The sequence below is a fragment of the Hyla sarda genome, chromosome 1 (assembly GCF_029499605.1).
Source record: "Hyla sarda isolate aHylSar1 chromosome 1, aHylSar1.hap1, whole genome shotgun sequence".
In the NCBI taxonomy this organism is placed as follows: Eukaryota; Metazoa; Chordata; class Amphibia; order Anura; family Hylidae; genus Hyla; species Hyla sarda.
In genome coordinates this window covers 10,008,319-10,035,285 of record NC_079189.1, presented here as the reverse complement: position 1 = coordinate 10,035,285, position 26,967 = coordinate 10,008,319, and the positions used below count along the sequence as shown (strand labels likewise).

Here is a 26,967-nt window from a genome sequence, read left to right as displayed (position 1 = left end):
GAAAAACTAAAGTAAAAAAAAGTGAATTCAAAACTTACCTTTCCAAAGAAAACAATGATAAATCTCCCCCAATAAATTTTGATTTATTTTATATAGTTTTGTTGCAAGTCCACACCAACTCCTTCATGCAATTTGACCCTCGGTCAGGTTTATTTAAACAGGTTGCAGGATATACAAAACATAACACAAAATAAAGCCTAGGCCATCTAACCACTAGCTACACAATTCAGACCCTGTCTGCCAACTGGTGGGCCAATCCGTGTTAGTTAAAAATGTATGTTCCTGCAACTTTGGTCAGCCGGACTGTCCAACTGTCCCTTGCACTGAGGGAAAAAGTACTTCACTCGCTTTGCCACAACATCACAGTCCAATCTGTATGGGTTACTCACAGCCTTGCAGCTTTGTGTCTCCTTGCCTCTCCCTCACAGCCACCCTGCTGTATTCTAGGGAGAGTCCTGACTACACTTCCTACACTAGCTAATTCTTTTGTCTAGTCATCAGCCCACAGGTGGGAGAGAGTCTGCAATCCCAGCTAGACAGAAGCACCCTTTCACTGTCTCAGTGTCACTATATATATATATATATATATATATATATATATATATATATATATATATATATTATAATGTCTCCGCTGTCTCGTTGACACAGCTTCACATCAAGTTTATACCGAATCTCAAGGAAAGACACGCTGGTTGCTTAACTGATGTAATCTTTACTGAGATATAATGAACACACGCGGTAAAACTGTAAAACAAACATATGAAAGACAAATATAAGCATGGCTATTCAAGTGCCTTACATTATGCATAGCTAATACATAGATAGGGTCTAACATGTGCTCACTTACTACACACTGAAAACACACATTATCTACCTACAAATGCCTAGCATCTCTCTATACAAGATAACTAACAATTCCGTACTCACAGGCTATGGTATTTATCAGATTTGCAGTCTGTATTAGCTTTAAGAAGTCCTGTGGATCTGGTCACTGTGGTGGCTGGAGCTGGAATGAATTAGACTTGCCGGGGCTAGCCCTAGGCTTTAGAGAGAAGGCCCGCCTCTAGGCTTCAAGAAAATGGAGGGTCTTAAAGGAACAGACCCTGCTGAGTGCCAAGCATGTAAATTACATTGCGAAGGCAGCACACTCCCCACCTGGCATGCTTTTTTGTTATGCCACTAACCCTTGGACAGAAGTAAAACTACTTCAGAAACTGGCATTGCATACACTTTGGGAATGCCCTGTCTAACAATCCTAACTTCAACCTTTCTAACTCTAGCATCACTACTAGGATCAGTCCCCACAATGAGTCCAATAGGCCACTCGTTCCTGTGGGCCTGAGAGTCTTTCAGTAAAACAACGTCTCCAACTTGTAAATTGGGCTTGTCATCTTGCCTTTTCTTGCGTGGCTGGAATATTACCAGGTATTCCTGTCTCCACCTCTTCCAGAAAATGTCTGCAAGACTTTGAACTTGTTTCCATTGCTTGGTGTAAAAGTCCTTGAGCGAATTGTGTCGAGAAATCTCTTCCTTTTTCAGAAGGCCTTGGATTTCTTCTTTAAAGACTTCCTGCTGGATGCATCTGATGATCGTGACCTTGGCTTGTTCACAGTGGTCGTTGCTATGCTGAGCAGTATTGGTAGCTCTGCTGGAGGATCTGGCTAGACAGATAAGTTTTCCGATTGCACGGGTCAGCGACTTCCAGCTGGAAAACCTTTCAAATCTATGAGCGCCCAGACTGTCTCTTGTAACTAAAGTCCTACAAGCTTCAACTTGAGGTCTTACCTCTTTGTCTTGATCTGGTTCTATGAGCTGAAAGGTCTCTACCTGAGTAGTTTCTTTGGTTTCTGGTTTACGAAGAAAGGATGGACCTACGAACCAGTTAGTTTGCATGAGCGCAGCGGCTGGCACTAGTCTTGTCCCATGATCAGCTGGGTTCTTGTCTGTGCTGATGTGATGCCACTGTTCTGGACTTGTAGACTTTCTGATACGTGTCACTCTGTTGGCCACGTATGTATAAAATCTTCTTGAAGCATTGTGAATATATCCTAACACAATCTTGCTGTCTGTATAAAAGTTAATTGCATGGATCTCGATGTCCAGTTCTGTTGTAATCATGTCTGCCATCTCTACAGCTTAGACAGCAGCGCAAAGTTCTAGACGTGGGACAGTGTGAGCCGGTCTGGGAGCCAGCTTAGATTTTCCCATGAGGAACCCGACATGGCTTTGTCCCTCAGTGTCTATTACCCTAAGGTAGGTGACAGATGCGATAGCCATAGTGGAGGCGTCAGAGAATATGCATATTTCTCTTCTCTTTGTAGCAGACAAGGAAACAGATACGTATGGTCTAGGGATGTTGAGTTGTTCAAGCTCTAACAATGAGTCTTTCCACAACTTCCACTGCATTTCCTTCTCTTCAGGTAGTGGTACGTCACAGTCATTTTGTTCTTGCTCAGTAGTGATCTGTCTCAAAAGAGCTTTACCTTGCGTGATGATGGGTGCTACGAACCCCAGGGGGTCGTAAAGACTGTTGACTGTAGATAGGACACCTCTTTTTGTGAATGGTTTCTCTTCTCTGGAGACCCTGAAGGTGAAACTGTCAGTCTTCAGGTCCCTACTAATCCCAAGACTTCTTTGCAAGGGTGGTGATTCTGTTCCTAGATCCAAGTCTTTAAGGTCTTTAGCACGGTCTTCCATTGGAAATGCTTCCATGACTCTGTTGCTGTTGGAAGCTACCTTGTTCAGTCTTATGTTGGATTCTGCCAACATTTCTTTTGTACTTTTCAGGATGTTGATAGCTTCTTCGTTGCTGGAGAAAGAAGCAAGTCCATCATCTACGTAGAAGTTCTTCATGACGAACTGTGTGGCTTCTTGACCATGTCTTTCACCTTGCTGTGCTGCTCGTCTCAGGTTGTAGATAGCTACAGCTGGAGAAGGGCTGTTTCCAAACACATGTACCTTCATCCTGTACTCTTTGATTTCTTTGTTAAAGTCATTGTCTGCATACCACAGGAACCTTAAGTAGTCTCTGTGATCTTCACGAACAAGGAAACAATAGAACATCTGTTGTACGTCTGCTGTCACTGCTACGAGTTCTTTTCTGAACCTGATGAGTACTCCAAGGAGTGTGTTGTTCAGGTCAGGTCCGCTGAGAAGGACATCATTTAGTGAGATGCCTTTGTGCTTCGCACTAGAGTAAAATACTACGTGTATCTGGCCTGGTTTCTGAGGATGGTACACCCCAAATATTGGTAAGTACCAGTGTTCTTGGTTCTCTTGTAGTGGTGGTGCCCTTTCAGCTTGATCGTTATCAAAGATCTTCTGCATGAAGGCTTGGAAGTGTTTCTTCATATTTGGCTTTCTTTGTAGCATGTGCTGCAATGAGGTGAAGCGTTTCTCTGCTTGTACCTTGTTGTCAGGAAGGCGATGGCGTGGTGACCGGAAGGGTAGAGGGGCTACCCAGCTGCCTGATTTGTCTCTGAAGACTTCTCTGTCCATGATCTCAAGGAAGAGAGTATCTTCCACAGAGGGTGCTAGCTTGTCGTCATCTCGTGTTCTTTCAAACACCCGACATCCCAGTTCATCTGTATCTCCAGTTGAGGCTAAGTCTTCCATGCACCTCTGGATACTCTGATGATATGTTGGGTTAACAAGTCTCTCTTTAATGTGTAGACTGTTGGTACATGGGCAAAGACAAGATGTCCGACCATTCTGTAACAGATGTGTTCTGTAGACATTCACCTTTTCTGGTTTGTGGAGTCCGTCTAGACATACTTCTCCAACGATGACCCATCCGAGATCAAGGCGTTGTGCAAATGGTGCATTGTGTGGCCCATTGTACTGTTCTCTGACTTTGTGCACTCTGAGGATATCTCTCCCAAGTAGAAGGATGATTGCAGCATCTGGATCTAGTGCTGGTATCTGGTCTGCTATTCGCACCAGATGGGGGTGATGACGAGCAACTTCAGGTGTGGGGATCTCTGACCTGTCATCTGGTATCTCATCACATTCTATGAGGGTAGGAAGAGTCACCTTTGTCTTTCCATCTAATGACTCAATGATGTAGTTGTTTGCTCTTCTCCCTGTTGTATCTACAACTCCAGAACAAGTCTTCAGGGTGTATGGAGTTGGACTTCCTTTGTCACCGAAGAGGTCAAAGAACTCTGTTTTTGCCAGAGATCTGTTACTCTGTTCATCCAAGACTGTGTACATCTTGATTGCTTTTTCTCTGAAGCCTGCAGGATACACCTTGACTAAGCATATTTTGGAACATGATCTGGAGCGGCCCTGCTCTGTACAGATCTCAGTACACTTTGAGGTTACTGCTGGTGTTGTACTCTCGCCTTGCTCCCCACCATGATCTTCTTGAGTTACTGGAACTTCTTGTTTCCATGGTGGTGGTCCTGGGTGCAGTGCTGACAGGTGTTTGTCACTGTTGCACTCTGTGCATTTTATTGTTTTTGTACAGTCTTCTGCAAGATGCTGAATTGAAGCGCAACATCTGAAACAAATGTGATTGTCTTTAAGGTAAGCTTTGCGCTCTTCTAATGTCTTACTTCTGAAACTGCGACATTTTCTTAGTGGATGAGGCTTGTTGTGGATTAGACATATTTTGTCTGGCTCCTCAACTTTCTTACTTGTGTTGTCTTCCTGATTGACTGCAGACTCAGGCGAGACTTCTGTCTTCCGTACAGAAACTGTTGCTCTGCGTTCTTTGTAAGGCGTTGGATGTTTTTGCTCTACCTTTGGGGAGCTTGCAGTTCTCTTGTTCAGGAAAGCAAAGCTTGGATCATTGCGTGTTTCAGCTCGGTCTACGATGAATTCAGCAAGGAAGGCAAATGGTGGAAATGCGATTCGATGTTCTTTCTTGTATCTTGATGCTTGAGTGACCCACCTTTCCTGCAAGTTGAAAGGAAGTTTCTCGATTATGGGATCAACTCCACGTGCTGTATCTAAGTATGAGAGACCTGGCAGATATCCACTAGACTTAGTGGGTTCTATTTCTAAGAGTAGGTCCCCAAACCCTCTCAGCTTTTGATTGTCTTTGTTTGTCATTCTTGGATAGTTTTCTATCCTCTTCAGAAGAGCATCTTCAATCACTTCAGGTGACCCATAGCAGTGTTCTAGTCTCCTCCACACCATTGCAAGTCCTGCTGCTGCGTCATGAACATGTACTGATCTGATTCTTTGGGCTTGCTCAGTGGACTCTGGTCCTAGCCATTTGACGAGCAGATCAAGCTTTTCTCTGTCTGTCATATCTAAGTCTTGGGTACCGCTTAGGAAAGATGACTTCCAGGCCCAGTAGTTTTCTGGACGGTCGTCGAATTTCATGAGACCAGCGCTCACTATCTCACGGCGCATCAGGAATCTTGCTACCTCTGTAGCTCTTGCTGCATCTGGTGAATACTTCCTGGGTGTAAACTCAGGGTATGGCTGCGGCTGATGAGGTACTTGACTAAGTCTGCTTTGTTCTCCTCTGTTGTAAGTCTTTCTGCTATAATCCAGACTTGTATTTGCTTGAGGAGGGAGTACATCAGAATCCGTTTGCACTCTTGTCAGGTTGGCAGATTGGTCTCTGAGCATGCGACCACTTGACTTCCTACCCTGAGGTTCTGATTCAGTCTTGCAGTGTTGCATAGTATTAAAGTTGCTTATTGCTGGTGGAGTCAATGATGGCCTTGGTGTGTCATTGAACTGCTGGTCAGTGTACATGGTTGCTTGCGACTGTATGTACTCACGGGTATGTTGGCTTGCGCTGAGGGCTGACATCTGGGTTTCTATGTCAGAGAACTGAGCTTCGGCAGCCCTTGTGAGAACTTCTGCCTCGGCTAAGGCTTCTGCAGCGTTTTTCTGCTGTTGCAGTAAGTGTAAAGATGCTTGCACTTCAGCTTTTCTTCTAAGTGCTTCAGATTCACTTTTTGCTTGTTCTTTCATCAATTCAGCTTTTCTTCTAAGTGCTTCAGATTCACTTTTTGCTTGTTCTTTCATCAATTCAGCTTCGTGCTTTGCATAGGACGCCATTGCACAAGCTGCCTCTGCTTTCGCTCTTGCCTCAGTTGCTATGGTGCTAGCGGATGACAGGCTGGTGGTGCTTGAGTGTCTAGAACTATGGTGTTTAAATCTTGATGCATCGGCGCTAACCGAAGTTAGATTTGTTTGACTGGACGCTCTGGACAATGTTGTGCACCTAGATCTACTTCTTGGCAAGGTGTCTTCCTCTTTATAGGAGCATTGAGGGTTAACTGTCAGAGTGCTGTTCTCTGGGTTCTGCATCTTGCTTTAGCTGGCAGCGCAGATAATGATGATGACTGGACACAGCACAGCGGTGTTATAGCACGTGAGAGAATTAGTTTCACTTTCTAGTGCTTCGCGCCCTTACTCCAACACAGACTGCAGGGCACAGGATTTATGAGTCTTTTTTACTGCTGCGGACGATTCAAAGCTGATTAACTGCTTCTGATAACGTTTTAAAAGCCTTTTTACTATAATGTCTCCGCTGTCTCGTTGACACAGCTTCACATCAAGTTTATACCGAATCTCAAGGAAAGACACGCTGGTTTGCTTAACTGATGTAATCTTTACTGAGATATAATGAACACACGCGGTAAAACTGTAAAACAAACATATGAAAGACAAATATAAGCATGGTTATTCAAGTGCCTTACATTATGCATAGCTAATACATAGATAGGGTCTAACATGTGCTCACTTACTACACACTGAAAACACACATTATCTACCTACAAATGCCTAGCATCTCTCTATACAAGATAACTAACAATTCCGTACTCACAGGCTTTGGTATTTATCAGATTTGCAGTCTGTATTAGCTTTAAGAAGTCCTGTGGATCTGGTCACTGTGGTGGCTGGAGCTGGAATGAATTAGACTTGCCGGGGCTAGCCCTAGGCTTTAGAGAGAAGGCCCGCCTCTAGGCTTCAAGAAAATGGAGGGTCTTAAAGGAACAGACCCTGCTGAGTGCCAAGCATGTAAATTACATTGCGAAGGCAGCACATATATATATATATATATATATATATATATATATATATATATACACAGTACAGACCAAAAGTTTGGACACACCTTCTCATTCAAAGAGTTTTCTTTATTTTCATGACTATGAAAATTGTAGATTCACACTGAAGTCATCAAAACTATGAATTAACACATGTGGAATTATAGACATAACAAAAAAGTGTGAAACAGCTGAAAATATGTCATATTCTAGGTTCTTCAAAGTAGCCACCTTTTGCTTTGATTACTGCTTTGCACACTCTTGGCATTCTCTTGATGAGCTTCAAGAGGTAGTCACCTGAAATGGTCTTCCAACAGTCTTGAAGGAGTTCCCAGAGATGCTTAGCACTTGTTGGCCCTTTTGCCTTCATTGGGTTCAGGTCTGGTGACTGTGGAGGCCAGGTCATCTGGCGCAGCAGCCCATCACTCTCCTTCTTGGTCAAATAGCCCTAACACAGTCTAGAGGTGTGTTTGTGGTCATTGTCCTGTTGAAAAATAAATCATGGTCCAACTAAACGCAAACCGGATGGAATAGCATGCCACTGCAAGATGCTGTGGTAGCCATGCTGGTTCAGTATACTTTCAATTTTGAATAAATCCCCAACAGTGTCACCAGCAAAGCCCCCCCACACCATCACACCTCCTCCTCCTCCATGCTTCACGGTGGGAACCAGGCATATAGAATCCATCTGTTCACCTTTTCTGATTTACACAAAGACACAGAGGTTGGAACCAAAGATCTCAAATTTGGACTCATCAGACCAAAGCACAGATTTCCACTGGTCCAATGTCCATTCCTTGTGTTCTTTGGCCCAAACAAGTCTCTTCTGCTTGTTGCCTGTCCTTAGCAGTGGTTTCCTAGCAGATATTCTACCATGAATGCCTGATTCACACAGTCTCCTCTTAACAGTTGTTCTAGAGATGTGTCTGCTGCTAGATCTCTGTGTGGCATTGACCTGGTCTCTAATCTGAGCTGCTGTTAACCTGCGATTTCTGAGGCTGGTGACTCGGATAAACGTATCCTCCGTAGCAGAGGTGATTCTTGGTCTTCCTTTCCTGGGGCGGTCCACATGTGAGCCAGCTTCTTTGTAGCTCCTGATGGTTTTTGTGACTGCACTTGGGGACACTTTCCACCTAGAATATGACATATTTTCAGATGTTTCACACTTTTTTGTTACGTCTATAATTCCACATGTGTTAATTCATAGTTTTGATGCCTTCAGTGTGAATCTACAATTTTCATAGTCATGAAAATAAAGAAAACTCTTTGAATGAGGTGTGTCCAAACTTCAGTTTTTTCCCAAATATGCCCCCCAAAATTTGTAACCCCATTTCTTCTGATTGGAAATATCACATGTGTGGATGTAAAGTGCTTTCTGGGGGAACTACAATGCTCAGAAGAGAAGGAGCACCATTAGGCTTTTAGAGAGATAATTTGTTTATTATAGAAGTCGGGGCCATGTGCATTTACAAAGCCTCCATGGTGCCAGAACAGTGCCCCCCACATGTGACCCCATTTTGGAAACTACACCCCTCATGTAATGTAATAAGGGGTGCAGTGAGCATTTACACCCCACTGGCGATTGACAGACTTTTGGAACAGTGGGCTGTGTAAATGAAAAATTTTATTTTTAATTTTCATGGACCACTGTTCAAAAAATCTGTCAGACATCTGTGGGGTGTAAATACTCACTGCACCCCTTATTACATTCTGTGAGGGGTGTTGTTTCCAAAATGGGGTCACATGTGGGGAGGCCACTGTTCTGACACCATGGGGGCTTTGTAAATGCACATGGCCCCCGACTTCTATTCCAAGCAAATTCTCTCTCCAAAAGCACAATGGCGCTCCTTGGCCCACATTTATCATTGTAGGTGTAAGTGAAGCATTTTTTTACACCCTTTTTTTGTGTGCTGGTAATGTGTAGGAGCGCTAAATTTATTAAATGTTCACAGAGCATTTGATAAATTTTGTGCAGGTAAACATTTTCTGAAATTTCTCTCTTCACATACACCAAAAAGCTACGCCAGGTCTGAGATGGTGTAGTTTTAGACACTTTTCAGTGGCTTTGCGCCTTTTTTGCGCCTTTCTACAAAAAGGTGCACTTAATAAAATAACGTCTACAGACTACTCAAAATATAAAAGACTGTACAGATAGTCAAAAACATCTGGAAGAAGCAAAAACTTCTAGATACAAAAGGCGCAAAAGATGCGCCAAAATTGCGCCAAATGTACGGGAAGAGACAGGTAGAACAAAGGTGGCTTCCGAGGATGTCATTGAGGTTTTTAGACTCTATTGGTTCTATCCAGTGCTAAAAAAGTTATCACCCTTCTTTGTGAGGTCAGCAATAGAAATATGATAAAGGCGATTCAAGGTGCAGAGTGAAATTTAGAAGTTTGGGCTAATATAAGTAATGTGCAAGTAGGGGAACAGCCTATATTAAGACAATATTTTCTGCCAAAACAATATAGTGGCAAATGTGAGGTGATTCTCAAGTTCCTCAGTGGAACATGATTCCAAAGTAGATGTTTGTTCTTTCCGAGGAGGGAGGTTTTGGTCAAAAAGTACAAGGAGTATTCTGCTATTACGTTATGTTAAACATAAACAAAAATGCAATGTGATCAGATTCCAAGTGTTAGCTTTCCCTGAGCTTTGCTCCAGAGTGGGTGTAGACTAGCTTCTACAAAACCTACCCTACCTATTTGTAGCAAACCTTTAGAGGCAACAGCAGCATGGAGGACATTATAGAGCTGTACTGAAAAGTATAAGCTGCGTATCCAGCACTGGGGGAGACAGTAAGCCAGCAGTGTCCCAGTCTTTACTTTTAGCTCTTTTCCTGCATTCTCTCTCTCGCTCGCACTTCCCTCTCCATAGACTTCTATGGTCAGGTTACCAGAACTCATAAGCTGAACATGTGTCTCCTCTCTGATGAAGAGATTCCCATTAGTAATAAGCAAATAATAATGTTTGTGGTGGAAGAAAGAAAAGAGCCTGATAATTGAATTACCTGACCTCATATAATGTCCTCATCCCCAGTCCTTATATCCGAACCTCATATTCCATCCTCATATCGCAACCTCAAATCCCATCTCCGCAGCATAAAATGAATGATCAGGGGATGTTCTGGAAGTTCCACAGACTTACTTTGGACTTTAGAATAAAAAACCTGATCGTTGCATAAGAAGAGAGTTAGGGTTAATTTAACTCTACTGTATTTTTAGTTGACACATAAGTCACATGTGACCAAGCATCATCAAAATAAGTCCAACCATTTGGAAGTTAAGTTGAAACATATATATATATATATATATATATATATATATATATATACATATATATATAACATACATTACATTCATGCATTACATACATACAGTAAATGCATACATTGGGGGAGATTTATTAAAACCTGTGCAGAGTCAAAGTTGCCCAGTTGCCCATAGCAACCAATCAGCTTGCTTCTTTCATTTTTCACAGGCCTTGTTAGGAATGTAAGAAGCAAGCTGATTGGTTGCTATGGGCAACTTTGACTCTGCACAGGTTTTGATGAAACTCCCCCATTGAGTTTATATAAAGTATATACAACTCCATTTAGACTTTTCTTTTCTAATAAAGATTCTTGTCTTTTCATTCAGATCCCACTATCCCGCTGCTCAGACCCATGTTTACCTGGAAGCCGGAAAAAGGCGGGAAAATCAATCTATACCTGCTGCTATGACTGCGTCCCATGTTCAGAAGGAGAGATCTCTAATATAACTGGTATATAGTAGTATGAGTAGAAGGAGAGATATCCAATATAACTGGTATATAGTAGTATGAGTAGAAGAAGAGATATCCAATATAACCAGCATATAGTAGTATGAGTAGAAGAAGAGATCTCCAATATAACTGGTATATAGTAGTATGAGTAGAAGGAGAGATATCCAATATAACCAGCATATAGTAGTAGGAGTAGAAGGAGAGATATCCAATATAACCAGTATATAGTAGTATGAGTAGAAGAAGAGATATCCAATATAACTGGTATATAATAGTATGAGTAGAAGGAGAGATATCCAATATAACCAGCATATAATAGTATGAGTAGAAGGAGAGATATCCAATATAACCAGCATATAGTAGTATGAGTAGAAGAAGAGATATCCAATATAACTGGTATATAATAGTATGAGTAGAAGGAGAGATATCCAATATAACCAGCATATAGTAGTATGAGTAGAAGGAGAGATATCCAATATAACCGGTATATAGTAGTAGGAGTAGAAGGAGAGATATCCAATATAACCAGTATATAGTAGTATGAGTAGAAGGAGAGATATCCAATATAACCAGCATATAGTAGTATGAGTAGAAGGAGAGATATCCAATATAACTGGTATATAGTAGTATGAGTAGAAGGAAAGATATGCAATATAACCAGTATATAATAGTATGAGTAGAAGAAGAGATATCCAATATAACCGGTATATAGTAGTATGAGTAGAAGAAGAGATATCCAATATAACTGGTATATAGTAGTATGAGTAGAAGGAGAGATATCCAATATAACCAGTATATAGTAGTATGAGTAGAAGAAGAGATATCCAATATAAAATGTATATAGTAGTATGAGTAGAAGGAGAGATATCCAATATAACTGGTATATAGTAGTATGAGTAGAAGGAGAGATATCCAATATAACCAGTATATAGTAGTATGAGTAGAAGAAGAGATATCCAATATAAAATGTATATAGTAGTATGAGTAGAAGGAGAGATATCCAATATAACCGGTATATAGTAGTATGAGTAGAAGAAGAGATATCCAATATAACTGGTATATAGTAGTATGAGTAGAAGGACAGATATCCAATATAAAATGTATATAGTAGTATGAGTAGAAGAAGAGATATCCAATATAACCAGTATATAATAGTATGAGTAGAAGAAGAGATATCCAATATAAAATGTATATAGTAGTATGAGTAGAAGAAGAGATCTCCAATATAACCGGTATATAGTGGTATGAGTAGAAGGAGAGATATCCAATATAACCGGTATATAGTGGTATGAGTAGATGGAGAGATATCCAATATAACCAGTATATAGTAGTATGAGTAGAAGGAGAAATATCCAATATAACCGGTATATAGTAGTATGAGTAGAAGGAGAGATATCCAATATAACCGGTATATAATAGTATGAGTAGATGGAAATATTTCATATATAACCTGTATATAGTAGTATGAGTAGAAGGAGAGATATCCAATATAACCGATATATAGTAGTATGAGTAGAAGGAGAGATATCCAATATAACTGGTATATAGTAGTATGAGTAGAAGGAAAGATATGCAATATAACCAGTATATAATAGTATGAGTAGAAGGAAAGATATCCAATATAACCAGTATATAATAGTATGAGTAGAAGAAGAGATATCCAATATAACCGGTATATAGTAGTATGAGTAGAAGGAAAGATATCCAATATAACCAATATAAAATAGTATGAGTAGAAGGAAAGATATCCAATATAACCGGTATATAGTAGTATGAGTAGAAGAAGAGATATCCAATATAAATGGTATATAGTAGTATGAGTAGAAGGAGAGCTATCCAATATAACCAGTATATAGTAGTATGAGTAGAAGAAGAGATATCCAATATAAAATGTATATAGTAGTATGAGTAGAAGGAGAGATATCCAATATAACCGGTATATAGTAGTATGAGTAGAATAAGAGATATCCAATATAACTGGTATATAGTAGTATGAGTAGAAGGAGAGATATTCAATATAACCGGTATATAGTAGTATGAGTAGAAGGAGAGATATCCAATATAACTGGTATATAGTAGTATGAGTAGAAGAAGAGATATCCAATATAAAATGTATATAGTAGTATGAGTAGAAGAAGAGATCTCCAATATAACCGGTATATAGTGGTATGAGTAGAAGGAGAGATATCCAATATAACCGGTATATAGTGGTATGAGTAGAAGGAGAGATATCCAATATAACCGATATATAGTAGTATGAGTAGAAGGAGAGATATCCAATAAAACCGGTATATAGTAGTATGAGTAGAAGGAGAGATATCCAATATAACCAGTATATAGTGGTATGAGTAGAAGGAAAGATCTCCAATATAACCAGTATATAGTATTATGAGTAGAAGGAGAGATATCCAATATAGCCGGTATATAATAGTATGAGTAGAAGGAGAGATATCCAATAGAGATGAGCAAACTTTTCAAATATTCGATTCAGCCGATTCGCCAAATTTTCACGAAAAGTTTGTTTTGATCCATATTTATTCACGGCGAAGCGATGATAAAAAAGGCTATTTCTAGCCTACATACAGCCTCTATAGGGGTATAGAACACTTTGCTGTGTCCTAAAATGCATGTGGAGTGTGCTGGGGTAGTGAAATAATACTGTTATTCAGAATAGCATGCAGATTACCGGCATCACTCCTAGAATCACTGCCACACAGCAGCACAATGACAGAGCCTGGTGGTGGCATCAGTCTCAGGAGACCATATAGTGACTGAATGACATAGTGTGGACATGTTGGCAGCAAGAGGAGACCATTTAGTGGCTGAATGGCACAGCGTGGAGGTGTTGGCAGCATGAGGACACCATATAGTGGCTGAATGGCACAGCGTGGAGTTGGCTGATGCACTAGTACACTACACACAAGGGCTTCACAATCCCCCCCCAAAAAAAAACAACACAATATATGAAATTTTTGACAAAGATTTCTCATTGGTAGCACCCGCTATCCAAAAATTTGAAATTTCCAGACCCAGGCCCCACCTCTGCGGCATCAGTAACCCATATATTGCCTGTAGGACACAGCCTGGAGTTGGCTGATGCACCAGTACACACCAGGGCTTCACAATCCCCCCCAAAAAACCAACACAATATATGAAATTTTGTCAAAGATTTTTCATTGGAAGCACCCGCTATCAAAAAATTTGAAATTTCCAGAACCAGGCCCCACCCCTGCGGCATCAATAACCCATATATTGCCTGCATGACACAGCCTGGAGTTGGCTGATGCACCAGTACACACCCGGGCTTCACAATCCCCTCCAAAAAACAACATTTTAGAAAGTTTTTTAAAGAAATACCTTTGTGTAAGAACAAGCACATTTCCAACAGTTCACAAGACTCTATAATGCAGGACGGTGGACCACCCAAAGACATTCTTCTCAAAAATAATAAACCAAACAATGTTTGAAATTTTTTTACAAAAACTAAATCAATATGTGTGTAAGCGCATCTGTCTCCAAAAGATCAGATCACCAAAGGACTTTTTTCACCCAAAATGATGAAGCGTTCCGCTGTGTAACGGTTAGCATTCTGCTATATTCAATTTTATCACTGATAAAATTACCAGTAAATTTAACAATAACACCACCCAAGAGTGTTTAATTACCCCATACATTGCACCAGGAGCAGTCAGGAGTAGGCATCAGCAGTACCCAAGAGGCTTTACTAACCCCTTACCTTGCCCGATCAATTGCGAGATCGAGCAATAACAGGTGTGTTATGGCCTCAGATGTCCTGGGCCGCAATAGCGCTCCACTGAACTGATTAGCATCTCTCTATCTTTCAAGGACAGGTGCGTGTTGCACGCTGAAACTAGTTCGTGATAGGGATCTGTGATTGCAATTATTTAATCTTAAAACGAGGAATTACCAGTAAGTGAGGGTCATAAGCAGGTGTTTATTAAGTCCCTGCCCTTTGTACACACCGCCCGTCGCTATAAGCGATTGGATTAGTTAGTGAGTTGGTTAGTGAGGTCCTCGGATCTGCCCAGGCGGGGTAGGAGAAGGCCCGGGCAGAGCGCAGAGAATTTAACGATCATTGTTGAAATTTGCATTAAGTATGTATTTAGCTACTGCTAAACATCCAAAAATTTAAAGCCCAAGGCCAGAGGCACCAGGGAGGCAAGTAGTTCCTGAAAGACACAGAATGAGTCTGGAGCATGCATTTGCAGTACCCAAGAGGTTTTCATAACCCCTTTCATTTAAAGATCAATGTTTACATTTGCATTAAGCATGTATTTAGCTACTGCTAAACTTCAAAAAAATTATAGGCCCAAGGCCTGAGGCACCAGGGAGGCAAGTAGTTTGTGAAAGACACAGAATGAGTCTGGAGCAGTCATTCGCAGTACCCAAGAGGGTTTCATAACCCCTTACATTTAAAGATCAATGTTGACATTTGTATTAAGCATGTATTTAGCTACTGCTAAACTTCAAAAAATTATAGGCCCAAGGCCAGAAGCTTCAGTTTTCCCCATATTAGGAGCATAGTTGTCCCCCAGATTAGGCAGCATCGATGTCCCCCAGATTAGGACCATAGTTGTCCCCCAGATTAGGCAGCATAGATGTCACCCAGATTAGGCAGCATTGATGTCCCCCAGAGTAGGCAGCATAGATGTCCCCCAGATTAGGAGCATACTTGTCCCCCAGATTAGGCAGCATAGATGTCACCCAGATTAGGAGCATAGTTGTCCCCCAGAGTAGGCAACATAGATGTCACCCAGATTAGGCAGAATAGATGTCCCCTAGATTAGGAGCATACTTGTCCCCCAGATTAGGCAGCATAGATGTCCCCCAGATTAGGCAGCGCGGGCCGGTCAGAGCCAATCAAAGGGCTGTATGTGTCAAGCGGGCCATACAATCCCCAGGTCTGCCCCAGAGTGTTTCATAACCAACCACAATAGAGAAAATGTTGTTATAGGAGCATGGTCAATCTACTCAGACCCATCTGTCATTGGTGGCTGGAAATCCTGGCTGATCCATCCCTGATTCATCTTGACAAACGTCAGTCTCTCCACATTTTTAGTGGACAGACGAGTTCGCCTTGGGGTGACTATGGCCCCGGCCGCACTAAACACCCGCTCTGATGGCATACTACTGGCCGGGCAGGACAGCTTTTCCAGGGAAAACTCCGCTAGTTGCGGCCATAAATCGAGTTTGGCTGCCCAGAAATCCAGCGGATCTTCAACGGTTGTTGGCAGGGTCATGTCGAGGTAAGCCATCACCTGCTGGTTCATGTCCTGCTCCATGTCCACCTGCTGCTGATGAGTAGCTTCACTATGCAGCTGAAGGAAGCTACTCATCAGCGACTGTAGACTCAGGCTGCTGCTCATTGAGCCAGTACTGCTCCTGCCACCCCTCCCCTCCCCAGCAGCCGTGGCAGTGGAAGGTGAGCTGCTGGGGAGGGGTGGCAGGAGAAGTACTGTCTCAATCTGCCACGGTGTGTCTGGGTCTTCTGTCTCGCCTCCCTCGTAATAACCCTCAAGCTCCTCTGGCTGCTCCTGCTCCTCCTCTCCTGTCCAATGACCAGAAACACCGGCCATCTCATCCACCGTAAACTGTGCTCTGCTCTGCCCCTCATCATCCTCCTCCAGTTCATCCCCCACAGGACTCATGTAGCCTTCTGATGTAGGCGCAACGTCTCCATTGCCGTGACCAGCCATGTTTTCAATCATTTTTTGGAGTAAATGTAGGAGTGGAATTACGTTGTTCATGGCGTAATTGGAGTGACTAACAAAAAATGTGTCTTCCTCAAAGGGCCTCAGCTAACGGCAGCTGCCACTCATTCACATTGAAGTTGCACAGGGGAGTAGTCCTATCTGCTTGTATCATCAAAAAATCCGTGATGGCTTTTCTTTGTTCTTATAGTCTGTCCAACATATGGAGGGTGGAATTCCAACGTGTGGCAACGTCACAAATGAGACTATGTTGTGGGATACCGTTCTGACGCTGCAGCTCAAGCAAAGTGTGCTTGGCGGTGTACGAGTGGCTGAAGTGCATGCACAGTTTCCTTGCCATTGTCAGGACGTCTTGCAAATGGGGTGAAAACTTGATGATCTTCTTGACAACAAGATTCAACACGTGTGCCATGCAGGGCGAATGGTTCACACTTCCTTGTCGCAGTGCGGCCACAATGTTCTTCCCATTGTCGGTCACCATGGTTCCCATTTCCAGATTTTGTGGAGTAAGCCATACTCAGATTTCTTCCCTAATGAACTTTAGCAGTTCCTCCCCTGTGTGACTCCGTTCGCCAAGGCAAACCATGTGAAGGACAGCTTGACACCGCTGTGCCCTACACACGTGGTACGATTAAGGGCCACCGAGATTTGGACGTGCAGTGGAGGCCGAGGATACGGGGGAGGAGGAGGAGGCGCACACAATAAAAGGACCAACTGCCTGGGAACCAGAGCGTGGAGGAGGAAGCGGTGTGACCTGTCCAAGTTGCTGTTGTGGCTGTGCACGAACAACATTTACCCAGAGGGCCGTAAAAGACATGTATTGTCCCTGCCCGTAGTTACAGCTCCACACGTCGGCACTGCCGTGCCCTTTTGAACACAACGACAGGCTCAAGGACTGGCCCACCTTCTCTTGTACAAACTTATGAAGGGCTGGTACTGCCTTCTTCGCAAAGAAATGACGGCTTGGGACTCTCCACCTCGGCTCGGCACAAGCCATCAATTCCCTGAAAGCTGCAGAGTCCACCAGTTGGAAAGGGAGGGACTGCAACACCAGCAACTTGGACAGGAGCACATTCAACTTCTGCGCCGTTGGATGAGTGGGCACATACTGTTGTCTCTTGGACATGGCTTCGCCGATGGATTGTTGGCGGAATGGCTGACAAAAAGCGGAAGAAGCAGGAGCGCCAGAAGGAGGGTTTGACACAATGCTCCCTTCGGCTGAGGTGGTTGAACCTTGGCTGGATGACGGAGGGAGCGGATGGCCACTGGGTGATGCGGCAAGCTGGACCACTACATCGGAGCCACGGTTATCCCAGGCCGCTTTATGGTGGCGAATCATGTGTTGACGCAGGGCCATGGTGCTGAGATTGGGACCCTGGCCACGCTTCACCTTCTGCCGACAGATTTTGCATGTGACTACGCTAAGGTCCTCCGGATTCTTTATGAAGAACAACCACATCGCAGAGTAGCTGATTTTCCCACCCGCAGTCCGCACTATTTTACTGCTATTGGCGCCGCCTCCAGGAACCCCTGTTCCACTACCTCCCCGAATGGTAGCTTGGCTCCTGAATTTCCACTACTGCCACCACCACGCTGATTGCCAACCGTACTACCGCCTTGCTGCCTCATAGACAGAGAGCAAACCTCTTCTCCTGATGATGATGAAGCCCCGGCCTCTGCACCCGGCTCCCAATTGCGATCGGCTTCATCATCATGAAAAGATGTGTGCACGTCACTGATGTCCTCCTCGTGTTCCACAACAGTGTCTGCCTCAGGACCCTGAGCAATTGAAACACTGCCTACCACGTCACTCTCTGCATCAGTACTTGCCCGCCTTGCGGAGCAAGCGATGCATGTCTCCTCACATTCTTGGCTGCCCATTAGATGCTGACTGTCCTCTATTACATCGTCCTCACTAAATAGTGGAGCTGAACCCAAAGCATGAGATACTTCTTTGGGAGAGGGAACAGCATAGGACAAAGGCAATGGGATTACGGGGACTGCTCCCGGGCCATGCCAACTGAGGGTTGTGTCTGAGGAACCCACCGACTTTTGACTGGAGTTGGCAGATGACGCTTGTGATGATGGGGATGAGTGTGCAAACCAATTGACGAGGAGAGATGGGTCGACGACACGACTGCTGGGTGTTAACGGGAGCTCAGGCCTATTGCTGCGACTCCTGCTGCCACTCACCCCGTCTGCTGCCAACTCTGCCTGACGTATGTAGGCCTCTGCCCCTTCTCTGTGCACGTCCTGGCACTTCCCTGCCTGACATACTCAGTGCGTTTATGAGGGTATAGAACACCAGCAGGCGATTACTTACGGCTGTCCTTTCAAAGTATATAGGCCCTAGACAGAATAACAGTTACTTAAAAGTATACACCAGCCAGTGTATACTAATGTGTGGAATAGCAATGAATTTATCACCGAGACAGAAGTACAGGTACTAACTAGTACACTACTTGGTTGTATGTATGCCCTTTGCAATGATGAGCGCACTGTTAAGCGTATTTGTACGCAGGAAAAACTTTTTTTTTCTTTAATACACAGGCAGGTGTATAACGTGTGGTATAACACTGAATTTAGCACAGAGACAGAAAAAAAGATGGTATATGATACGCTATTTGCTTGAATTTAGGCCCTTTGCAATGATAAGGCCACTGTTTTTTTTTATAACTGTTTTTTTATTAAAGAATTTTTCTTTAAAACAGATATTTGAGAATAAGAAAATGAAAGTACATAGAATAATAAACAGAGTCATTACATATTAATAAGACCAGATTACAATATGATAACATAGATCCGGCTGTAAAGAGGTTGTAAAGTCCAGATTATTTCAGGTCGGCTCTGTGAGTATCCTGCCTGACATACTTGAACGTGATAAGGCCACTGTTAAGCGTATTTTTACGCAGGAAAAGCTTTTTTTTCTTTAATACACCGGCAGGTGTATAACGTGTGGTATAACACTTAATTTAGCACAGAGACAGAAAAAAAGGTGGTATATAGTACGCTATTTGCTTGTATTTAGGCCCTTTGCAATGATAAGGCCACTGTGAATAGGAGGTTTAGCAATCAATGATCCTTCTCAGAGTAACAGCACAGCACTCTGCACTCCTGCCTTTCCCTAATGCTGATGTGACTAGCAGTTGCAGTGTAATGCTGTGGTATGAGCTATTCACACACACGCAGTCCCGTCCTCTCCATCTGAGTGCATAGATGAAATAGAAGAGAGGCAAGATGGCCGCCGATTATATAGGGGCTGTGAAATCACAGGGGTCAGTGAACACTGATAGGCTGCATCTCACATGTGGTTCACGGTCAGCCCACCTACCTTCATTCCCGTCGCTGTTTCCCGCCCTCCCATAATCCCCTGCCCCATGTACTCACATGTGGATCCACCATCTTAGCTCTACAATAGCCTGGAACGCTGTAAAATGGAGTTTAATGAAGCAATTCATGCGATAGAATCGCGGCGATATTCGTATTCGTTGCAAATCAAATTTTTCATGAAATTCGTAACGAATTCAGGTTCGTCAAGTTCGATTAGCTCATCTCTAATATTCAATATAAAATGTATATAGTAGTATGAGAAGAAGGAGAGATATCCAATATAACCGGTATATAGTGTATGAGTAGAAGGAGAGATATCCAATATAACTGGTATATAGTAGTATGAGTAGAAGGAAAGATATCCAATATATCCGGTATATAGCAGTATGAGTAGAAGGAGAGATATCCAATATAACTGGTATATAGTAGTATGATTAGAAGGAGAGATATCCAATATAACCGGTATATAGTAGTTTGAGTAGGAGGAGAGATCTCAAATATAACCGGTATATAGTAGTATAAGTAGAAGGAGAGATATCCAATATAACCGGTATATAGTACTATGAGTAGGAGGAGAGATCTCAAATATAACTGGTATATAGTAGTATAAGTAGAAGGAGAGATATCCAATATATCCGGTATATAGTAGTATGAGGAATAGTTACGATTGTTTCAGCACTTTGCTAATAATGTCTCTAATAATAATTCACCTCCTATTACAGAATTGTTTTCTGCTCATGACAAAAATTTATGTTAAAACGCCTAGTTGCTGGCCCATACCCGGAACAATACCCTCCCAATAAAACACACACACATTGTTGGGTACAAGGGCCACAGCAGACCCATTTTTTATTTACATAAAAATTTAACACATTGTCAAAATAACCCCCCCACCACCACCTGTATGAACATCATACAACTGAAATAACGGAATACAAATTACAAAATTTTTCTGCTAAAAGTTAGGCATATTACTGCTCTCATCAGTGCATTCCGCATACGTACATCCAAGTATTGTATCATTTAGTAGCTGTCAAGGTGCTCCAAACCGTCAAAGTCCAAACAATAGTATCCACCGGCTGGAGTTTTACAAAAATACTGAGTTTTTTTCTGCTAATAGTTAGGCATATTACTTCCCTCATCAGTGCATACCGCATAGGTACATCCAAGTATTGTACCATTTAGTACCTGTTAATCTGTCAAGGTGCTCCATACCGTCAAAGTCCAAACAATAGTATCCACCGGCTGGAGTTTTACAAAAATACTGAGTTTTTTTCTGCTAATAGTTAGGCATATTACTTCCATCATCAGTGCATACCGCATACGTACATCCAAGTATTGTACCATTTAGTAGCTGTCAAGGTGCTCCAAACCGTCAAAGTCCAAACAATAGTATCCACCGGCTGGTGTATTTAAAAAATACAGAGTTTTTTCTGCTAATACTTAGGCATATTACTGCCCTCATCAGTGCATACCACATAGGTACATCCAAGTATTGTACCATTTAGTACCTGTTAAGCTGTCAAGGTGCTCCATACCGTCAAAGTCCAAACAATAGAATCCACCGGCTGGTGTATTACAAAAATACAGATTTTTTTCTGCTAATAGTTAGGCATATTACTTCCCTCATCAGTGCATACCGCATAGGTGCATCCAAGTATTGTACCATTAGTACCTGTTAATCTGTCAAGGGCCTACATACTGTGAAAGGACAGCCGTAAGTAATCACCTGCTGCTGTTCTAGACAAATACTGTTTAAAGAGTAGTGTAGCGTATTGTAATACCCTCATAAACGCATTAAGTATGTCAGGCAGAGAAGTGCCAGGACGTGCACAGAGCAGTGGCAGAGGCCTAAATACTTCAGGCATAGTTGGCAGCAGACTTGGGGAGAGTGGCAGCAGGAGTTGCAGCGAGAGGCCTGAGCTCCCGTTTTCAGCCAGCGGTCTTGTCTCAACCAGCAACCCATCTGCCGCCGTCGATTGGTTAACACGCTCATCCACATCATCACATGTGACATCTGACACCCCCAGTCAACAGTTGGTGGGTACCTCAGACACAACCCTCAGTTGGCATGGCCCGGGAGCAGTCCGTGTCCTCCCATTGCCTTTGTCCTATGCTGTTCCATCTCCTAAAGAAGTATCTTATGCTGTGGGTTCAGCTCCACTATTTACTGAGGATGATCCAATAGAGGACAGTCAGCAGCTACTGGACAACCAAGAAGGGGAGGAGACATGCGCTGCTTGCTCCGCTAGGCGGCCAAGTAGTGATGCGGAGAGTGACGTGGGAGGCGGTGTTGCAAGTGTTCAGGGTCCTGAAGCAGACACTGTTGGAGAACCTGAGGAGGACATCAGTGACGTGCACACAACTGTTGATGATGATGAAGCCGATCGCAATTGGGAGCCGGGTGCAGAAGGGGCTTCATCATCATCAGGAGAAGAGAGTTGCAGGTTGCCCGTGAGGCAGCAGACGGTAGCACGGTTGGCAGTCAGCGTGGTTGCAGTAGTGGAAATTCAGGAGCCAAACGTGCCCGGGGGAGACCAGTGGAACGACGCCAGTAGCAGTCAATTAGTGTGGAGTGCGGGTGGGAAAATCAGCTACTCGGCGGTGTGGCAGTTTTTCATCAGGCATCCGGAGGAGGTTCACGTAGCCACATGCAAGATCTGTCCGCAGAAGGTGAAGCGTGGCCAGGGCCCCAATGTCGGCACCATGGCCCTGCATCAACACATGCTTCGCCACCATAAAGCGGCCTGGGAGAACCGTGGCTCCGATGTAGTGGTCCAGCCTGCTGCATCACCCAGTGGCCATCCACTCCCTCCTTCATCCAGCCAAGGCTGCACCATGTCAGCCGAAGGGAGCTGTGTGTCAAACCTTCCTTCTGTCGCTCCTGCTTCTCTCGCTTTTAGTCAGCCATTCCGACAACAATCCATCGGCGAAGCCATGTCCAAGAGACAACTGTATGCGCCCACTCATCCAACGGCGCAGAAGTTGAATGTGCTCCTGTCCAAGTTGCTGGTGTTGCAGTCCCTCCCTTTTCAAGTGGTGGATTCTGCACCTTTCAGAGAATTGATGGCTTGTGCCGAGCCGAGGTGGAGAGTCCCAAGCCGTCATTTCTTTGCGAAGAAGGCAGTACCAGCCCTGCATAAGTTTGTACAAGAGAAGGTGGGCCAGTCCTTGAGCCTGTCGTTGTGTTCAAAAGTGTACGGCAGCGCCGACGTGTGGAGCTGTAACTACGGGCAGGGACAATACTTGTCTTTTACGGCTCACTGGGTAAATGTGGTTCCTGCACAGCCACAACAGCAACTTGAACAGGTCACACCACTTCCTCCTCCACGCTCTCGCTCCCGGGCAGTTGGTCCTGTTACAGTGTGCATGCTCCACCGTGTCCTCGGCCTCCACTGCACGTCCAAATCTCGGTGGCCATTCATCTTACCATGTGTGGAGGGCACGACGGTGTCAAGCTGTTCTTCACATGGTTTGCCTTGGCGAACGGAATCACACAGGGGAGGAACTGCTAAAGTTCATTCGTAAAGAAATCGGAGTATGGCTTACTCCACGATATCTGGAAATGGGAACCATGGTGACAGACAACGTGAAGAACATCGTGTCCGCGCTGCGACAAGGAAGTGTGAAACATGAGCCCTGTCAAGCACTTCCTCAGGTGCAGCACCGACTCAATCAGCAGCAGTCTGAGTCTACAGAAGCTAATGAGTAGCTTTATTCACCCGCATAGTGAAGCAACTCATCAGCAGCAGGTAGACATGGAGCAGGACCTGAACCAGCAGGTGGTGGCATACCTTGACATGGCCATGCCAACAACCATTGAAGATCCGCTGGATTTCTGGGCAGCCAAACTTGATTTATGGCCACAACTAGCAGAGTTTGCCCTGGAGAAGCTGTCCTGCCCGGCCAGTAGTGTGCCATCAGAGCGGGTGTTTAGTGCGGCCGGGGCCATAGTCACCCCAAGGCGAACTAATTTGTCCACTAAAAACGTGGAGACACTGACGTTTGTCAAGATGAATCAGGGATGGATCAGCCAGGATTTCCAGCCACCAATGACAGATGGGTCTGAGTAGATTGACCATGCTCCTACAACAAAATTTTCTCTATTGTGGTTGGTTATGAAACCCTCAGGGGCAGACCTGGGGAACGTACGGACCGCTTGCCACATACGGTCCTTTGATTGGCTCTGACCGGCCCGCGCTGACTGGGGGACAACTATACAGCCTAATCTGGGGGACAACTATGCTCCTAATCTGGGGGACAACTATGCTCCTAATCTGGGGGACAACTATGCTCCTAATCTGGAGATTAGGCCTGGGTCTGGGAATTTAAAATTTTTGGATAGCGGGAGCTACCTATGAGAAATCTTTGTCAAACATTTCTCATTTTGTGTGGTTTTTTGGGGGGGATTGTGAAGCCCTTGTGTGTAGTGTACTCGTGCATCAGCCAACTCCACGCTGTGCCATTCAGCCACTATATGGTGTCTTCATGCTGCCAACACCTCCACGCTGTGTCATTCAGCCACTATATGGTGTCCTCATGCTGCCAACACCTCCACGCTGTGCCATTCAGCCACTATATGGTGTCCTCATGCTGCCAACACCTCCACGCTGTGCCATTCAGCCACTATATGGTGTCCTCATACTGCCAACACCTCCACGCTGTGTCATTCAGTCACTATATGGTGTTCTCATGCTGCCAACACCTCCACGCTGTGCCATTCAGTTGATGGTTGACAACATTTATTTGCATTCCCTTAACGCTGTTACTAATTACCTGGGGTAATGGTTTTCTGCTGTCAAATCTGGATGGTCTTGGTAATGTTTATGGATGGGGACCATTGAGCCATGGCGGAGTTCATAGTGATGGTCGGTGCGCTCCTCTTCAGGCTGATATCTTCACGGGCGTCCATCAATTTTGGCGGTTTTACTGCAAAACCCACCTGCTGCTTTTAAGAATTCAACATCTCTCGGGCATCTTGCACTTTACCCTTTATTCTGAAACGTGCATCTTTGGCGAGCATTTTCTCGTGGGCATCCTTCATGCCTAGCTTCAGACGTGCATCTGTCACGCCAATCTTCAGATGGGCATCAAACGTTCTCTGGAAACTTTATTGCAGGGATGCACGTTTCAGAATAAAGGGTAACGTGCAAGATGCCATTGCAAGCCAGCTTGTCCTGGTATGGTATAGTAAGTTTTATCTTCCGAGGATGTCCTACATTTGGGGAAACAGGGTAATAAATTTGAAATTTCCAGAAGGATAACCATTACACAACGGAACGCTTGTTGCGTGTGATTTATTACTTAAAATTTTACTAAAAAAATACAAAGAGGGATTAATTCTGCTTCTTCATCCTTTTTGGTGAAAATTATGATTTTTGGTGGTCCACCGTCCTTAATTTTGGGGCCTCTTCAACTTGTTAATTTGTGATTGTTTTTATTAAAAAAAAAAAAATCTTTGTCAAAAAATGATCATTATGGTGTTCTTGGGGGGGAGTTGTGAAGCCTTGGTGTGTACTCTTGAATCAGCCAACTCCAGGCTGTGTCCTTCATGCAATATATAGGTTACTGATGCCGCAGAGGTGGGGACTGGGTCTGTGAATTTCAAAATTTGGGAAAGCAGGTGCAACCTATGAGAAATCTTTGTGAAACATTTCTCAAGGTCTTGTTTTTTTGGGGGGATTGTGAAACCCTGGTGTGTACTGGTGCATCAGCCAAATCCAGGCTGTGTCCTTGAGCCAATATATGGGTTACTGATGCCGCTGTGGTGGGGCCTGGGTCTGTGAATTTCAATTTTTTTGGATAGCGGGTGCTACCTATGAAAAATCTTGGTCATACATTTCTAATTGTGTTGTTTTTTGGTGAGGATTGTGAATCCCTGGTGTGTATTCTTGCATCAGCCAACTCCTGGCTTTGTCATTCAGGCAATATATGGGTTACTGATGCCGCAGGGGTTTGGCCTGGCTTTGGAAATTTCTAATTTTTGGATAGCGGGTGCTACCAATGAGAAATCTTGGACAAACATTTCTCATTGTGTTCTTTTTGGAGGGGGATTGTGAAGCCCTGGTGTGAACTGGTGCATCAGCCAACTCCAGGCTGTGTCCTTCAGGCAATATATGGGTTACTGATGCCGCAGAGGTGGGGCCTGGGTCTGTGAATTTCAAAATTTTGGATAGCGGGTGCTACCTATGAGAAATCTTTGTGAAGAATTTCTCAATGTCTTGTTTTTTTGGGGGGATTGTGAAGCCCTGGTGTGTACTGTTGCATCAGCCAACTCCAGGCTGTGTCCTTCAGGCAATATATGGGATACTGATGCCACAGAGGTGGGGCCTGGGAATTTCAAATTTTTGGATAGCGGGTGCTACCTATGGGAAATCTTTGTCAAAAACTTCTCATATTGTGTTGTTTTTTGGGGGGGGGGATTGTGAAGCCCTGGTGTGTAGTGTACTAGTGCATCAGCCAACTCTACGCTGTGCCATTCAGCCAATAAATGGTATCCTCTTGCTGCCAACATGTCCACGCTGTGTCATTCAGCCACTATATGGTGTCCTCATGCTGCTAACACCTCCATGCTGTGCCATTCAGCCACTATATAGTGTCCTCATGTTGCCAACACCTCCTCGCTATGTCATTCAGTCACAATATGGTCTCCTGACACTGATGCCACTACCAGGCTCTGTCATTGTGCTGCTGTGCGGCAGTGAGTCTAAGAGCGATGCCGGTAATCTGGTATTCTGAATAACAATATTATTTCACTACCCCAACACACTCCATATGCGTTTTAGGACACAGCAACGTGTTCTATACCCCTATAGAGGCTGTATGTAGGCTAGAAATAGCCTTAATTAACATCGATTCACCGCGAACAAAATAGGATCGAAACAAACTTTTTCTGAAAATTTGGCGAATCGGCCGAATCGAATTTTTGAAAAGTTCGCTCATCTCTAATTGTAGATTAGACAGTGTTTTCAAGATAAATAGCTTTGATGGCCTATCCACAAGAACACTGATACTCCTGTCAATCTGCTGTTTGGGTACACCGTGGCACCTGCACGGCTCTGTACATTGTGAAGTAGTGGCGCCAACTTACTACAGCACAGCTACCATTGAACTGCTCACCTGAACAACT

At 43.8% G+C, this 26,967-nt stretch overlaps 1 protein-coding gene across 1 annotated transcript in view; it reads left to right on the top strand.

Annotated features, from left to right (window-relative positions):
* The window catches only part of LOC130312915 (vomeronasal type-2 receptor 26-like), a 49,018-nt gene that overhangs the window by 21,057 nt on the left and 994 nt on the right, over positions 1-26,967 (top strand). Inside the window, exons 5-8 of the mRNA XM_056552616.1 lie at positions 1,429-1,642; positions 3,676-3,752; positions 6,017-6,148; positions 10,653-10,776. Coding sequence (XP_056408591.1) covers positions 1,429-1,642; positions 3,676-3,752; positions 6,017-6,148; positions 10,653-10,776 — 547 coding nt within the window. The remainder of the gene's footprint in view (positions 1-1,428; positions 1,643-3,675; positions 3,753-6,016; positions 6,149-10,652; positions 10,777-26,967) is intronic.